The 17,383-nt window shown below is 41.1% G+C and overlaps 1 protein-coding gene across 2 annotated transcripts in view; it reads left to right on the plus strand.

The window, feature by feature from the left end:
• Window positions 1–17,383, plus strand: part of LOC149302296 (ATP-binding cassette sub-family C member 5-like) — a 45,508-nt gene that overhangs the window by 8,124 nt on the left and 20,001 nt on the right. For both annotated transcript variants that reach the window (XM_089482479.1, XM_089482481.1), the window contains exons 2-17: window positions 992–1,152; window positions 1,369–1,524; window positions 2,086–2,233; window positions 6,590–6,823; window positions 7,724–7,897; window positions 8,254–8,401; window positions 10,512–10,660; window positions 11,066–11,173; window positions 12,231–12,587; window positions 12,707–12,778; window positions 13,108–13,232; window positions 13,968–14,040; window positions 14,190–14,393; window positions 14,514–14,657; window positions 14,928–15,030; window positions 15,732–15,916. In XM_089482479.1, the coding sequence (XP_089338605.1) occupies window positions 992–1,152; window positions 1,369–1,524; window positions 2,086–2,233; window positions 6,590–6,823; window positions 7,724–7,897; window positions 8,254–8,401; window positions 10,512–10,660; window positions 11,066–11,173; window positions 12,231–12,587; window positions 12,707–12,778; window positions 13,108–13,232; window positions 13,968–14,040; window positions 14,190–14,393; window positions 14,514–14,657; window positions 14,928–15,030; window positions 15,732–15,916 (2,541 nt within the window). The remainder of the gene's footprint in view (window positions 1–991; window positions 1,153–1,368; window positions 1,525–2,085; window positions 2,234–6,589; window positions 6,824–7,723; window positions 7,898–8,253; window positions 8,402–10,511; window positions 10,661–11,065; window positions 11,174–12,230; window positions 12,588–12,706; window positions 12,779–13,107; window positions 13,233–13,967; window positions 14,041–14,189; window positions 14,394–14,513; window positions 14,658–14,927; window positions 15,031–15,731; window positions 15,917–17,383) is intronic.

The raw sequence follows: 17,383 nt of genomic DNA on the forward strand, positions 1-17,383 counted from the left end.
GCTTAGACAGCCTCCCCTGCCAGCACTCCACTGGGGGAGTGCCGGCACGGGAGATTGTCTAAGCGCATCGTGCAGACGTGCCGGCAGCGGAGGTTGTTTATGTGCATCGCCGCAGCCGGTGACCGTCCACACGATGCATTTTACCTCTGCCCCCAAGACTTACCAGAGCAGACTCCCGAGTGTCTTGCGGGGGACATGTATGCAACTTGCGGTGCCGGCGCTTCCGCTGAGTGCCGGCACCGGGAGTTGTATACGTGTATTGCGTAGATGTCCCCCTCCGGCCCCGCAAGACACCCGGGAGTCTGCTCTGGTAAGTCGGGGGGAGGACAGAGTGGCAGCATATCTCGGGGGGGGGGGGGCGACAGAGTGGCAGCATATCTATTACAAATATTTTTATTTAAAGAAAGCACCAAACTTTTAGGGTGCGGCCTATAGTCGGGTGCGGCCTATATCCGAGCCAATACGGTATATCTAAAGCTTAGCTTTTATTAGTATCAACTAACATAAGAACTGATACTGTGTAACAGAATAGATACAGCAGTGGCTACTCTCCGTAAAGGTTACTAGCGATGGGTACCTTCACCATGATGTGCGTGTTCAGCAGTCCCCTCACACTGCCTGTGCAAATCATGGCTGGGAGGAGAGAGGAACCCCACTACAGGGTCTGCATTATCAGGGGATCCCACTCTATACTACACTGTGCAAAGCTATCCTGTTGCCTTCAAATATCACATATTACTTTTCATTTGTAAGTAAATAAACCTTTGGCGATTGTGATGGGAACAAACACAGCAAGACTCCCTCTTCCAGAATCCTGGGGAATCTGTGCTACTGTGCAGATATCACTGGAGGCCAATAAAAAAGGCAGATAACAATTCAGAAAAGGAATTGAGGCAAAACAACCGATATACAAAGGACGTTTTACATACTGATATGACTGATAGGAGTAGCGTTGCTGCTTATTTAATGCAAACGTTTTGTATTTTTGAAGCATGTGGATTGCCAGGATGCTTTGGAAGCTGCCGCTCGAGCTGAGGGACTTCCCTTGGACATCTCTGTACATTCCCATTTGCAGATGCTGGATGAGGACCATCATAAAGGCAAATACCACCATGGTCTCCACCTCCTGAAACCCATTCGGTTTACTTCCAAGTGAGTTTCTCATTTCTAATGATCCGCTCTTTATCTTAACTGGACACTATAACAATTAGATTAATATCAGATACAGACCTATTTCCACCCTGACAAATACAGACTCTTAAGATTGACAGTATTTGACATCATGCTTCTGTAGTGCAGGTTAAGCGTTTCACATATCTGCATTTCTATTGGTAACAATGCCATACTGTCCTCTCTTATATTTTGTAGGAACCAGCATCCGGTGGACAACGCTGGCCTCTTCTCCTTTATGACTTTCTCGTGGCTCACACCCATGGCCCGTTTAGCATACAAAAAGGGGGAGCTGTTTCTAGACGATATCTGGTCGCTGTCAAAATACGAGTCTTCTGATGTAAACAGCCGACGGTATGTTATGACTGAAAGCCAAAGAAGTCTCTACGAAGTTATTCACATTTTTGTGTTACTTTGTACTAGAGCCCTGCGCGGACTGCTTTTTTGCTCCCGCAATGTGGGTGTTCCGCTCCCGCCATATTTGTGGCCAATCCCGCCCGCTCCCGCCATATTTGTGGCCAATCACACCCACCTCCTTACCTGAACTGCAGATTTCCCGCGCAGTCCCGCAAGGCTGCCCTCAAGTTGCTCCCTCACAGCGTCTCTTCTCTTGCTCCGCCCAGGAACAAGGTGGAGTCACAGGAAGTGACCTCACATCACGTGACTCCGCTTTGTTCCTGGGCGGAGCAAGAGAAGAGACACTGTAAGGGAGCAGCAAGAAGGCAGCCTTGCGGGACTGCGCAGGATTACCGGGACCCGCAGGTGCAGTGCCTGACCGCCCGCTCCCACCAGCAAGACCGTGGTACCCACCTCCCAATGCAGTCCTCTACATTGTACTCTAATCTGTACCTGAAATATGTAGTTACAGTACCTGAAATATATAGTTTACTCGCTTAAATTAAATATTCCACACAGGTTGGAGAAATTGTGGCTGGCGGAGTTGACCGAGCGGGGTGCGGATGAGTCCTCTCTGCGCAGTGTTGTGTGGAAGTTCTGTCGCACCAGGCTCATTATCTCCATCATGTGCCTAATGCTTACCCAGCTGGCTGGCTTCATTGGTCCAGTAAGTAGTTTCCACCCTGTTTCATATGCCGAGAGGTAATGTCTCCTTGCAAGTGCTTCACGTGGTGGACCTTTAGTTCTGTATAGTCAGAATGCTTTTTCTTTTAAAAGTTTTTTTTGTAATACTTTATGAATAACTATTACTGTCTTAAAAAGACTTATTATTGATTAAATGAACCTAGCCATTCATTTATTATGTTTGCCAAAGTTCATTTCATTTATATTTTGTTCTCAACGTTTGATTCGTGGATCATGGTAACTTGAGTTGTTAGGGAGACAAATGGAGGACTAATTAATTCAAGGTTTCCTACATTTAAGATAGACAGTTATTAACAGAATTGAATCCAGTGTATGACAAAGTTTATCCAGGAGGCTATACTGAACTCCATACAGCAGTGTTCACTTAGGACACTTCTACAAGCAGTGCTGCATCTGAGGTTTGCTTGAAGCACACGGAGGCAGGTCAGAACAGACAAATAGGCTCCTGGTGCAAGTAAGTCAAAAGTAATTGAGTGTGTTTGTCTACACATATGTTCATACTTTGTGTACACAGAATTACTACTCTTTTTTTAAATGTCAGGGCTGAATGTACTGGCAGCTCCCGCCTTGAGCAAAGATGAGGTGTTTGCAGAGTTATAGGTTTCACTTATATATAAGTAGGTTAGCAACATTTTTTCTAGCCCATTGTCAAGGCCTCATTAGCTGCCTAGGAGAAATTAGGCCAAGCTATCATTCTTTATTATGTTAACTATGCTGCATATTTTGATCTGCTTTACTACCAATACGATCTTGTTTCAAAGTAGACTAATCACATTTGCTAAAATGTTTTTTATGTTTGCAAATATGTCATGAGGTGTAGGACCTTTTACTGCTATTTGTAGTACTAATTTTCAGTGCGGTGTTTAAAGATGGATGTGCATTGACTTGGTAAGTACAGAGACAGAACACTGTTGGTATAAGTTACGAGTTTTATTTATATATTGATTTTTTTTCTTTATTTTCTGTTGGTTAAGTTGCCTTAAGGGGTATATCTTTGAATTATTATTTTTGTTAATTATAATCCAGTGGTCCAACCTAAAATAATTAGGTCAGGGCTTTAACAAAACAACCTTCATCAAGAAGAGCTTCTGTCATTGGTACACTACATGGGTGATGGGCTCTTTGACAACAACAAAGTGTGTGTATGTAGAATGATAGATATATGCAGGTGTCAAGTAAATTTAAAAACACAAATCCACCTGCATTCAGTGTCTAGGTTTGACCTTGATTATTTACAAATTAATGGCTAAGACACTAAACACAGAGTCTAGCAGCTGCATTTCATACCAATTTAGGCATAATTCTGCAGGTCCCATAGACCTGTGTGTTGTTGCATCTTTATCCAGCAATTCCTACTTTTGAAGGGCTAACTGAGGACCTCTGGATATACTGAACAGGGCATCTCTAAGGACCTCTTGGGTATACTTCAGTTCAAGTTTACCATCATTCATGCACTCTGTGTAAAAAAAAAAAAAAACAAAAACAAATAAAAAAATGTAGCCCATGTCTTGCATGAGCGTCGCATGAGCAGATGAGCAGGGATTTTCACCAAGTGTGTGCTAGGAATGGTATTAAACCTGAGTCTCATTCCGTCACCCATTAGTGGGCTGCCTCTGTGCAGTTATGAAATGTTTTCACCGGGAATAAGCTGGTACAAGAGATTTGAGCCGCGGTTTCCTTTTTTTTTTTTTTTTTGCTTCAGGAAAGCAGGTAGCATATCTTACTCCTTTTCATTCATGTAGAAAAAAACCCAACACAGTGAGAAGTTGCCACTGTTAAATTGCTGCGATTATCTTATTATTCGCTGCTTTCATATAACATTCTTCCCAACGGAGTAGGTTGTTATGGTCCCTAGACTGTCTCTTTTGAAACATGTATACGTGTGTGTATATGAATATATGCGGTGGCAGTGAATCCAAATTACTACAATATAATATTTACGTAAGGTACATTAGGTGGTCTTTGCCCAGGATAGTTTGCAAGCTCACAAAGGTCTGCTTTTAAAAAAAAAAACAGTGGAGTCTATTCTTTCAATTAACCCACAGGATAAACTGCTTGCTTGTAGAAATACGTAAAACGTAGGTCAAATGTCATGAGTTTTGTGTTGGGGGACACGGCACAGCCTCAATGGTTATGCCATCATACTTATGAAACAGGCTTGTTCTTTTTCCCATGGTACTTGTTTATCCAGCCTCTCCCATTCTTCAGGTGAGACGCTGGAATTGGGGTGGGATAAGGGTCATGACACTAATGTTGCCTCTGTAGTGGAACCAATGACAGAAGCTATTCTTTAGAATTTTCAGGGTGGCAGTTCTGCGTGAGATTGAGCCAGACAAGCTGTGCAGAAACCCTCGCAATGCAAGACCAAGGTAAGGTCATATTTATTCCGTGGGAATGCTTACAACCATGAGACGGTTATGTCTATTACATTTATTGAGTGAAGATATTGCCATTTATCTCTTAACAATGCATTTCCCAGCATTCATAATTTGGTTCATTTTCTACAGTTTAATGTAATTTTTGGGCAGGAAATATAACATGTGAATGCTCAGTGATTTTATTTTCCCTTTTGTTTGATGGGTTGTTATTTAATTGGTGGGGAATCTCCATCTCTCAGGTGTCCTCGAAGGAGCAGGGAGTACTACCATGGAAGTGTTATCTTGTGTTTTATCCCCCTCCTACTTGTGTGTGTGTTTGGTTTGTTTTTTTATTTTTATTTTTTTTTGGCTCCCCCCCCACTCTTTTTTTTCCTTTCTGAACTTCAATTATAATATCGACAAGCTGGCACATCTCAGGAGATCGTCGTTTTTACATAAGTGGATATGCCGGTATCCAATCAAGTTTTTATTATAGCTTGAGAATTATGTTTCAAATTCTTTGCTTTCCCAAGTACTGCTTTTCCCCAAATATTGGTGGTCCTTTTCACAAGGTGATTTGGGATACTTCAAGGACATGGACTTAATGAACTCAACCTGTCAGTTAATGGAGGATGGTAATAAGTAAGCCCAGCTAAGTAGTCTCACCAGCACTTGGTGATGGAGTACGGATCTCCAAGCCGCTCCTAAACTGTGCTGGCACCGTGTCAAGCAATGCCTCCTCTCTACAGACTCTTATACAAGGACTTAGAAGAGACTCAAAGTTTGCTGCCGATTGTTATAGTCCTATCTTCCAAAGGTCTTGTTGATCCTCGTCTGTCACTTAAGTAATTCTGTCATGTTAAAGTTTTTTTTACTTTAACCTCATCGCTTCTTGATGATTCACGGAACGCATCAATCAAATTTACTACCAGAGAAAACATTGCCTTATGGGGAATTCCGTTTTGAAGGTCTTTCGCTTAAAAAGCTGTCCCAGTGGCGTCTCAGGTTAGGTGGCTGTTATGAAGATGAGCGCTATCACGGCGTCTGTTATGTGCCTTCTTCGGATGTTTTCTTTATTAACTGTATGTCATTGGAATCTTATTGCTTTGGAAGTTTGTTTGAATATTTCTTTGGTATGCTTTCCACACCCCTCAAATAAAATTGTTTTCCCTAAGTTTATAGTATTTTATGCTAACTAGCCTTAACTGGTGGCACACTGTAGCTTTGAACATGCAGGTTTAAATGCATTAATTTATTTATAAAGAGAGAATGAAGAAATGTTGTTTTTGGAGTCGTTGCTTGGAATGTGAACAAGTGACGGCTTTCTTGGTAAGCTATTAAAAGAGCAAGAGTGGTCAACATGGCGACAGATTGTTTAGAAGTTATGCTCTTTTTTTAAATTTTGTTTTCGTAATAACCTGCTGATATTTATTTTCAGGAATTAATTGCCAAAATGCCCTTCTCTTCCCCTCGTACAACTGTAGGTACAATTGTTCATTTTTATCAATGCGCACGTTCCAAAGAAACGGCTGTAAATACTTGCTTTTATTTTAAGATGATTTTTTTTTTTTTGTTTAATTTTCAGTATTTTTTTATATATATATATATAAATCAACTAACCATATTTATGTTAAGTTAGAAGGCTCACAGCTCAAAATGTCTAACTTTTCTTCTTTAGGAAGGTGATTGTGTAACTGATAACATAAGGTCAATTAAAGTCCAGGTTGTTTTGAATGTACATATCATGTTACTTCACTGAGTATCTAATTAGAACCGAGCACATGCATATAGTCTCCTGTTGAGACATTGTTACATGGTCACCTTCATTGATTTATTCTCTTTACCAAATGGTTGCTAGTCCAATCTAATTGGCTGTTTTTCTAACTTACCATAATGGTTATTGTGAGTGATGTGTTAAATTGAATAGGAGAACTCACGCTTCTTTACCCTTCTTCCTGTAGGCATTTGTAGTGAAAAGCCTTTTGGAGTATACTCAGCAAAACGATACAGATCTTGCTTACGCCTTACTCTTAGTGTTTGGTCTCCTGTTGACTGAGATTGTCCGTTCCTGGTCCCTGGCGCTTACCTGGGCGTTGAATTACCGCACTGGCTCCCGGGTCAGAGGAGCAATACTGACCATGGCCTTTAAAAAGATCCTTAAGCTAAAGAACATTAAGGAGAAGTCAATGGGAGAGGTATGAGCCATTTATGATCATTATTAACCAGAATACAAGTCTAGAGAATGCACTCAATGGCGGACTCCATAAAAACCTATTATAAAAATGCTGCACCACTATTTCTAGGGCTGCTTGAATAAAAACAATATTTGCTACGTAAAATAGTAATAGAAGCCCCCGGTGCTGGCATTAGTGCGGTGAAAAATGGAACCTGATACACAGATGATGGTCCCGGCCAGTGCTTCAAATGGTGTGTTTGTGTTGCCCTTCTATGCTTTTTTTTTCTAGGGGGATCTTCTCCCTGGAGAAAATCAATAATTCATATTCTGCTGGCGATAAAGCTAGCATTTGCTAGAAAATTTAAATCAAGCCCCTTATCATGAATTTTTATATATATATATATATATATATATATATATAACCGCCATAGGGGAAAAGAGGAGGTGTCACGTACATCGGGGCACCAGGGCCTTGTATAACTTGATGTGGAGGCCCTTGGCTTTCCCGTGGACATTACCAAAACTGGTGCCGTGAGACATGGCCAGTAGTGGTGGGGTTAGAAGCTGGGGATGACCGAGGTGCCTGACAGGGGAGGGGGGGGGATTGGTTATGCATGTTTCAAATTATTGCACACGGTGAAGCCATTGTATTTTACCTTTTGCTCGGGTACATGTGTGGTTCCATAGGCCAAAGGTGTGCAATGTTGCAACTTATGCCTCTGTATCCTACAATGATATGAACTATGTGAGCGTGTAAACTTGTGAAAATCTTAAGCATTAATAAAACCTGTCATTGTCCTTGGAAATCTAAATGAGAACATGAAATCCCAACATTTAACAACAAATGTATAGCCCTGCTGGAATAGTTCTTGATGGAGAATATAATACCTTTGTGTAATTTTCATATCCTGTGTTTCAGCTGATAAATGTCTGCTCCAGTGATGGACAGCGAATGTTTGAGGCTGCCGCAGTTGGCAGTCTCCTGGCTGGAGGACCCATTGTTGCCATTTTAGGAATGATCTACAATGTCTTTATATTGGGTCCTACTGGTTTCCTAGGTTCTGCTGTCTTCATACTCTTCTATCCAGCTATGGTGAGTAATATGTTGGGGAACCATCGCTTTTTCCCTTTAAAAAGCCCCAATTTTGGAAACTGCTGTGTATGCGTGGCTTACGTTGGTTGCCAAGGGATGGGACTGAACTGCTCTCCAGAGCTTAGGGACCCTGGGAGAACTTCAGTTTTTTATTAAACACAAAAAAGTGGCGTGGCTGTTCCTTCAAGCTGCCTAATTTGAAATAAACATTGTGTTGCTGTGCCTAATTCCATATTTTTCCTGCACCGCAGACCATGGTGCAATGTAATTGTAAATATCTTTATATAAACAGGTGGGAAAAACTAAACGCGTTATCTTTTTTCTTTTTTTTTTCCTTTCTTTCTATACTCTTACAGATGTTTGTATCCCGATTAACTGCATATTTCAGAAGGAAATGTGTGTCAGTTACTGACGAACGGGTACAAAAGATGAATGAAGTCCTAAACTACATCAAATTTATAAAAATGTATGCGTGGGTGAAGGCATTCTCTCAAAACGTGCAGAGTAAGTACTGTGCCCTAATGTATGGAGAGAATCGATTTACTGAGAGTCTAAGTGTGTACCTTGCTTAAATCATTTGCATGTTCTGAAATCACAAGAAAAACAAATTTTGCTTATATTTTGACCTCTCTCCCTCCTGCCCCTATGGTCTCTCACTTTATGGAGGCAGTTGATCACCAGACCTAATTGCATGTCAAGCCATCAGCCTGTAAATGGCACCAACACCAATGGCTTCCGTGTAACCCTCCACTGCCCACCGTGTTTATTTGGACTGCTCCAAATCTTTACAAACTCTTTTCCTGGCCCTCCCTCTTTCTACCCATTACCACAGCCAAAGGCCTTCTTACTTCTAAAACATACTGAAAGTATCAGACGGGACCTTACTTCTCTACAACATCCATCTACCACCCACAACTACTTACCCAACACTAAATGCCTTTTCTCCTAAGGACTTGCTTCTTTCCGCCTCAAATCTGTCCCTTTGATCCTAGCCCATCATACTATGGTAGGTCTCTCTCCATCTCCCTTTGCCTATCACTTTCCGACCTACCCTCTTCGCTTGAACTGTACCGGCAACCTATAAGAATGCTCTAATCACACCTATTCTTAAAAAAAATCCTTAGATTCCCTTCTCATACTAACTACTGCCCTATATCTCTCCTCCATTTTTCCTGTAAGAGTGAGTTGTGTACAATTGCTTGAGTAACTTCGTCTACTGAAACTAACAAACTTCTACTACTACTACTACTACATCACTGTTGATTGCAACCTTCTTCTTGATTCACTTTATTCTATGGGAATAAAAGACACAGCTCTCTCTTGGGTCTCATGATATCTTTCTAATTGTTCCTTTTCTGTCACTCTCTCCGTCCATATAAATTCATATAAAACTGTCCACTTTCTGTTGGCGTCCTACAGGGTCAGTCCTTGGCCCTCTATTTTTTTTCTCTACACTTCATCTCTTGGAAAACTGATGAACTCATTTGGCTTCCACTTTCACCTATATGCAAATGATACTCAAATCTATCTGATTTCCCCGGATCTCTCTCCTTCTGTCATGTGCCCGAATACTAACTTCCTTTCTGCTATTTTGTCATGGATGTCACAACGCTACCTGAAACTTTTATCTAAAATTAATCTCATCCTCTCCCTCAATTTCCACCCAGTACCTGAATTCCCAATCTCCATTAACAAGACTGTCTTCCCTGCTAACAAAACCTGATGCCTTGGGGGTCGTCTTTGATTTGAGCCCTGTTCCTCACCCTTCACACATTCCTTGAACCTTAAAAATAAAAAAAAAAAATGCATCCACCCTTTCCTCACACAAGAGGCCACAAAAACCCTAGTTTGTTCCTTATGTCTAGTCTGGACCCTTCTAGTTGGTATTCCTTTGTCTCTTACCTCTCTGCAATGTATCCAAAGTGGCTTAACTTCCCTACACAGCGCTCTTCTCCTTCCCCACTCTGTGTACCCTCCACTGGCTCCCTATGTCATCACGAATTACATTTAAAAGCCTCACACCAACACACAAAGCTCTGCGTGGTACTGCTCCACCATACCCTTCTGCCCTCATTACAAAATACTCCCCATCTCGACCTCTACCTTCTTCAAATGGATTAAGGCTCTCCTCATCCCTGAAAACCCCCTTCTTTGCACACTTACACTACAAACTTAACTTTTGCTACCCCCATACCTTGGAAACTCACTGCTACCCAACCCCCAGCTGTCGCCTTCCCTCTCAATATTGAAGAAAAACCCAAAAGAACACTACTTCAGGAAAGCCTACAATCTGCTCAAACCTTACCTGCCACTAACACAATTTTCACAGACCTCCTATGGCTTTCTGTCCATCCTTCTCTACTCCTCATCCCCTCTAGATTGTAAGCTTGTGAGCCAGGCCCTGTTTACCCAATATCATTGATTTGCCTTGGTCTGTCATTTCTATTTTTGTTGCACCCTTTGATTGTGTTTCTTATTTATATAGTGCCAACAATTTACACAGCACTTCTTAGAACAATCATAATCTTGGTCTACTAAACTTTTGTGACATGCTATTGCTTTGCATTATTGTGAAAAGGTTCATAATGCTTTCGCTTCTCTTGTTTTATTACAGAAATTCGAGAAAACGAGAGGAAGATACTGGAGAAAGCAGGCTATTTCCAGAGCATTACTGTAGGGATTGCCCCTATTGTGGTTGTGATTGCCAGTGTGGTGACCTTTTCTGTTCATATGATGCTGGGATATGACCTCACTGCTGCTCAGGTAACCAGAATGAATGTTTTTTGGGGTTTTTTTAACTTTTTTTTTTTTTCTTTTTTTATTTTTTGTTAAAACCAGTCATTTGTGGCCAAGTTGTTTAAGTCTGTTTTGGATTAAAGCAAACTTAACTGTTCAGTTTATAATGCTGTTGTAGCATCAAAAAGGATGGCAATAAGGTGCACATCATTAAACCTTTGCAAGCTACAGAAAATTGCATTGTAAAAAGGTTATCTTTCCTTTTTGTGTATCAGTGACATAGGCACAATCATTAAGATTCTCCAATGTTACTTTTTCTCAGTTGAGCTGCTACTGGGATATCGTAAAAAGTACAATCTGGGATTGCTTAAGGCTGATTTTGCATTTGGTGTTCACCTTTTGACTAATTCATACTTTTTCAATTTCTTAAAGGCTTTCACTGTTGTCACAGTCTTCAACTCCATGACTTTTGCCCTAAAAGTGACACCCTTCTCTGTGAAGTCTCTTTCAGAAGCCTCTGTATCCATGGAGCGGTTCAAAGTAAGCAATAGTCCTAGTGGCCTGATCTCCTTTTAATTTGGCATGTTTGTCAACTGATACATGGCTGGGTGGTGCTGGTAGCTTTTAATTTTATTCTGTTTTTACATTTTTTGCCAAACACCACCTAGGGTTTTTTTTGTGCGGTAATGCATGGCTTCAGTTACATTTGGCTCTGCTCTTGCCAAATACTGGCATTTGTAACAGGTTGTCATCTATGCTGGCTGGCCATTGCAGGACCATTCGTCTCCAGCTAATAACCATGGTTGGATACTTTAACTGCAGATGTATTTCTGTCAACTCATATTTTTTTGTGCTTAACCAGTCTTTAGGTTTATGTACCTAGCATTATGTCATGCCAATAAAAGTAACAGTGGAGCAGGCAAAGGGACGTATGGGCTGCTTTGAAGGTAATGTAGGCCCACAAGAGCATACAGCTATGAGAAGGATTTAACAGAGAGTTGTACATTTTCTTTCAGCTTCAGCCAATGAAGCCAGAGTTAAGGGCAGCACAGATTGAGCTTTGCCAGTCAATTCTAATAAAGGTCTAAATTTGAGAAATGTCCCAATTGTTAACCCTGTGGGTTAAGTGGATTCAGTGTATAATTACGTTTAGGTTGATATACCTTTTTGGTATAGCATGATGCACTGGTTTATAAACAAGTGCACCTTAGTTGAGTTTTGTTATGTTTGCTTACATGGACCATAGTCTTTCTGCTGTTGTCTAGTTCAGTGATTATGAGCTAGTTGTAACAGCATTTTGGTGACTAGACGCTCACTTTTTAAAGTTTAGCGCCAGCTTGACTGATTTTGAATGCAAAGCTGTGTGTGTGTTTACTTGCGATAATATTACTGCCACCAGTGGCCCGAAATAGACGGTGGTGTTGGTATCATGAATGTTCCAGGTCCTCTGTCACATCAAGGCTTGTTGACTCTAATGAGCTACCTTTTGCTCCTCAGCAGCTTCCTTCCACTGTATAGCCTGATGTTTTTGCTACGTGAGTGCCCTAGGCCTGACCTGCTGTCTCATCTTTGCACCTCTCTCACAACCTCCTATCAGAGTTTATTTCTAATGGAAGAGGTTCACATGGTAAAGAAAAAGCCATCCAGCCCAAACCTCATCATACAGCTGAAAAATGCCACCTTGGCTTGGGATTCAACCCATGCCAGTACCCAGTGCTCTCCGAAGGCTACCCCAAAACTGAAAAAAGAAAAGAAAGGCGCTAAGGTGAAGAGAGAGAAGGAGAAGGCCAGTCTGCAGAACGAAGGGCTGCAAGCTGTTCTGGCAGAACAGAAAGGACATCTTCTGGTGGATAGTGATGATCACCCTAGCCCTGATGAAGATGGCAAAGACATTCCCTTATCAAACGTGAGACTCCAGAGGGCCCTCTACAACGTTGACTTAGACATAGAGAAGGTGAGTCAGTCTTTATCAGATGAATAAGACCCATGTACTACTAATGCGGTGTGACATAAGCAAGTGCTTGCTACGCGATAATGAGAAACCATCGTTTTTCATTTCTTTCTCTTGCTCAGGGGAAGCTAATAGGAATATGCGGTAGTGTTGGGAGTGGAAAAACATCTCTGATCTCTGCCATTCTAGGACAGGTAAGGTACCATTTTTTAAAAGCAATTGAGCTCATAGCTGTCTTTTTATCAGTCATTGAATTATGCATAAATTGTGAATATGTAGAAATTGAATGTTTCCAACTTTACCTGGTAAAATCTACAAGGTAAACCTATTCCCATTAGTTGCAAAGGCTCTTTATAAAGGATTCTTAACCGGAATTTTATTTCAGCAGAAACTATATGTAACTGTTTAGGAAGGGCCAGGTTTGTCCGAATTGAAATGCTCCTTCACAAACACGTGTGTATTGATACATTTAATGTAGTGCTAGGATATGATCGGGTGGTGACAATGCCTTTGTCCATTGCAGATGACTTTGTTGGAGGGCAGCATCGCCGTCAATGGCACATTTGCATATGTTGCTCAACAGGCCTGGATATTAAATGCTTCTTTCAGGGACAATATCCTGTTTGGCAAGGAGTTTGAGGAGGAAAGGTACGTGTGAAGAATTTTTCTTAAACCTAAAATTTAGTGGCCAGAATGTGCGTACTAAAGTTTTGCACTTTGGAACTATTCTATGTAATAGAGCATAGCCCTATCTATAGTACAGCGGATGTGAATTCTTTATGACAAGAAATTGATGATTTGAGAAATGGTTGTATCACCACAGCGACCAATTCAATGGTCAAGTAATTGGGGATATTCCATTGGTTGCCAAAGTCACAATAGGTCTTTGACCTTTACAAATAGTCCCCATTTCATACAAACTACGCAATGTGGTCATTACATTTGATGAAATCTAAACATAAAAGTCAGTTCTGGGGTAAGATGCCAGTGCCTATCCAACCCTTGTTGGGGTCATTGAAAAGGGGCTTTCCCACCCTCTTCAGGGTAATATTTGTGTACCTCCCTTCCTGGGCTACAGGCCTATTTGGTCTTTCGCCCAGGAAGGGACTTTGGTTTACCATAGTTTAACTTCTTACATCAAATTGCATCTCTCATAATTCAAACAAAATATCAAGAATATTAGTGACAGGAGACATACACTTTTAAGTCACATTTGGCAGTGATCACGCATATACTGTCTCAGCTGTTAATTTTATGTTGGAAGCAGAAATTAAACCTGATGCCCCCTGTATCTGTAAAAGATACTAGGATTTTCACAGGTATTTGAGCACTTCTTAATCTCTATAACAATTCTAATTGTGTGTGTTTTTTATTTTTATTTAGGTACAATAATGTCCTGAGTGTTTGTTGTTTGAGACCAGACTTGGCTATCCTACCTAACAGTGATTTAACAGAGGTAAAGTACCGTGGCAAAAGTTGGTATTCTGGAAATTATGAATTTATTTTTTTTCTGTCCAGCTATTAACATTCTGTGTACTCCATTCTGGAGATTTCAGTATATTTATCACTACCGTGCTGTGATTATGATATACTTTCTTTCTGAAGATTGGCGAACGTGGAGCAAATCTAAGTGGTGGTCAGAGACAGAGGATCAGCCTGGCAAGGGCTCTGTATAGTGACCGAAGCATCTACATTCTGGACGACCCTCTCAGTGCCTTAGATGCCCACGTGGGCAATCACATCTTCAACAGCGCCATCAGAAAGCACCTTAAGTCTAAAACCATCCTGTTTATCACTCACCAGCTTCAGGTAATTGGCAGAGCAAAGAGCTGTGCTATGAGTGATAGCAGGGGTCGGATACCCCATTCTCGTGGTAAATGTGACTCCTCACCTGTCATTCTGTGCCCTGTTTAATACTTTCTACCCCAGTATCTTGTGGACTGTGATGAAGTGATTTACATGAAAGAAGGGTGTATCACTGAAAAAGGAACACATGAGGAACTCATCAAACTGAATGGAGAATATGCTACTGTCTTCAATAATCTCCAGCTTGGAGAAGCCCCTCACATTGAGGTAAGGGGGGGATTTTCTTTGAACAAAAACTATTTACATGAATTGAAAGAATGATTTTCATAATGTGTGGCAATTGTAAAAATAACTTGTACAATAAAACGCTGTCTAATTTTGAAATAAAGTTTTAAAAAAGTTTTGATATTTTGTCAGTATTTATAGTATTTTAACGGTGCTGTCCCTTAAAAGCAATTAAACCGTTGATCAAGCATACTGGGATTGGGGCATCACATTTTTACTTACCATTCTCATTGCTTCCCTTTTTGTTTACAGATATGCCTAAAAAAGAATGTGAGTAGTTCACTAAAGAAGCCTCTGGAGAAAGGAAATAAGCCTGGCTCTGTCAAGAAAGAAAAGACTGTGAAAAAGGAAGAAGGTGGGAAATATGCATTATTCCTATGAAATCACATCACACCATGGGCCATATTTATTTGGGCTAACCAGTGAAGTACATTATTTAGAGCAGTCCTCTTCAAACTATGGAGACATTCCACCCTTCGTATGCATTTTAACTTACATAATTAAATTGTTTTCTTTCATGGTAGAGTTTGGGCATCCAGCAGTACTAGGAATGCTGTTTCTTGTAGTCATTTAGTTATAAAAGTGCAAAACTTTAGCTCCTTTAATGACATCTGGAGGACTGCCAGTTGGCTGTCCCTGATCTACTGGGTCTAATTATGGTTTACCTATATGGCTTGTATTTGTGTTCTGTAAGTAAACATCAGAAGATAACAGACACCTGAAATATTACCATATTGTTGTACTTCTGTGTCTTATTCTTAGTACAGTAATGTCTTTGTGAAGAACACACGCGTGTGTGTGTGTGTATATATATATATATATATATATATATATATATGTATGTACAGTTCTATATACTATATAAATATGTACAATTCCATGTAATTGATTGTTCAGTGAATCATAGCAGCAACCACAAAAGCTAACTGATGTTGCTGTCACACAGCATGTTTGTGATTTGACACCAGTATGGGAATCTCTTGTAGAGAAGGCATTTGAATTTGCTATCTAGTGAGAACACGTTCAGATATTTTGTTTTTTCTTACCCTCTCACAGGTCAATTAATGCAAATGGAAGAGAAAATGAAAGGCTCTGTGACTTGGTCGGTTTATGGAGATTACATCCAAGCAGCTGGAGGTCCATTCGCTTTCCTGGTCATTATGATGCTATTTGTGCTGAACGTAGGAAGCACTGCATTCAGCAACTGGTGGCTCAGCTACTGGATCAAACAAGGCAGCGGGGTAAGATCTCCAACATACTATGGCGCACTGTATTTCTTACATATAGGGATGCACCAATATATCGGTGGCCGAAAAGGACATTATCGGCAAAATGCGGGGGGGGGGGGCGATAATAATCGTCCGCAGGGGCCCTGCTGCTTACCTGCAGCATCTCTTGTACCGGCCAGGAAAAGCAGGAACCCACGGAGTCACATGACTCTGCTCCGTTCCTTCTTCCACTGGGGGCGGGGTAAGATAGGTTATTCGTACAGAGGGAAGAAGCAGGGCCCCTGCAGAAGTCTGTGAGAGAGATCTGCAGTTCAGGTAAGGGGTGGGGGAGGGTGTATAATAAAGTATGCGTGATTAAGGGAATGAATGAGTGTGATAGCATGCATGTGTAAGTGTGTGTGGGATGGCATAGGGAGCCGGTAATCACACTCCTATCTAGCCCAGGTTCTAGCATGTACTGGCTGCCTGGGCATGATTGGAGTGTGAATGCGGTGAGCAATCATAAATATTATACAGAAGTAGGGCTGCAACAACTAATCGATAAAATCGATAATAATCGATAATGAAATTCGTTGCCGACGAATTTCATTATTGATTAGTTGAATCGATTATTATCGATTATAAAATGAGGGTTTTTTCAGAGCAAATGCTCTGAAAAATACCCCTCATTATATAATCCGTTTAGTCTGACTCACAGCAGCAGCTCCTACTTACCAGCCCCTCCCTGTAATCACTGTGACAACTTGCCCCGCCCCCTTCCTTCTCCCAGAAGGCCAGAACCACATGGCTGTGACACTCATCTAACTGTAAGTATAAAATTAATATTTGGGCTGCTGAAAGTTAGGGTAAGTGGGAGGTAATTTAGGGGCAGTTATGGTTAATGGGGTGTTTAGGGTTAATTTAGGGGAAGTTATGGTTAATGGGGTGTTTAGGGGCAGCTATGGTTAATGGGGTGTTTAGGGTTAATTTAGGAGCAGCTGTGGTTAATGGGGTGTTTGGGGTTAATTTGAGGCAGTTGTGGTTAATGGTATGTTTAAGGTTAATTTAGGGGCTGTTGTGGTTGACAGGGTCTTTAGGGTTAATTTAGGGGATGCTGTGGTTAATGGGGTGTTTAGGGTTAATTTAGGGGCAGTTATGGTTAATGGGGTGTTTAGGGTTAATTTAGGGGCAGTTATGGTTAATGGGGTGTTTAGGGTTAATTTAATGATGAGGACTGAGGGTTAATTTGATTAATTTAATAAAGTTAACTTAAGGTGCAGTTAGAGATAAAGGGGGGCCAAACTAAGGGGAATCTAAATCCTGGGGCAGTGAAGATTAACCCAGTACTTATTTAAAAAAGTATGATGTCAGTGTGATGTGAACGGGTCTGTGACTCTATGAGGGCACCATGAGATATCTGGGGGGTATAAGGCATATCAGGGGAGGACGGAGAGACATATCCGGGGGTATAAGGCATATACGGTATATAAGGCATATGTG

This window comes from Sceloporus occidentalis, unplaced genomic scaffold, assembly GCF_023333645.1.
Source record: "Sceloporus occidentalis isolate IW3139 unplaced genomic scaffold, rSceOcc1.0.p SCAF_19, whole genome shotgun sequence".
Classification (NCBI taxonomy): domain Eukaryota; kingdom Metazoa; phylum Chordata; class Lepidosauria; order Squamata; family Phrynosomatidae; genus Sceloporus; species Sceloporus occidentalis.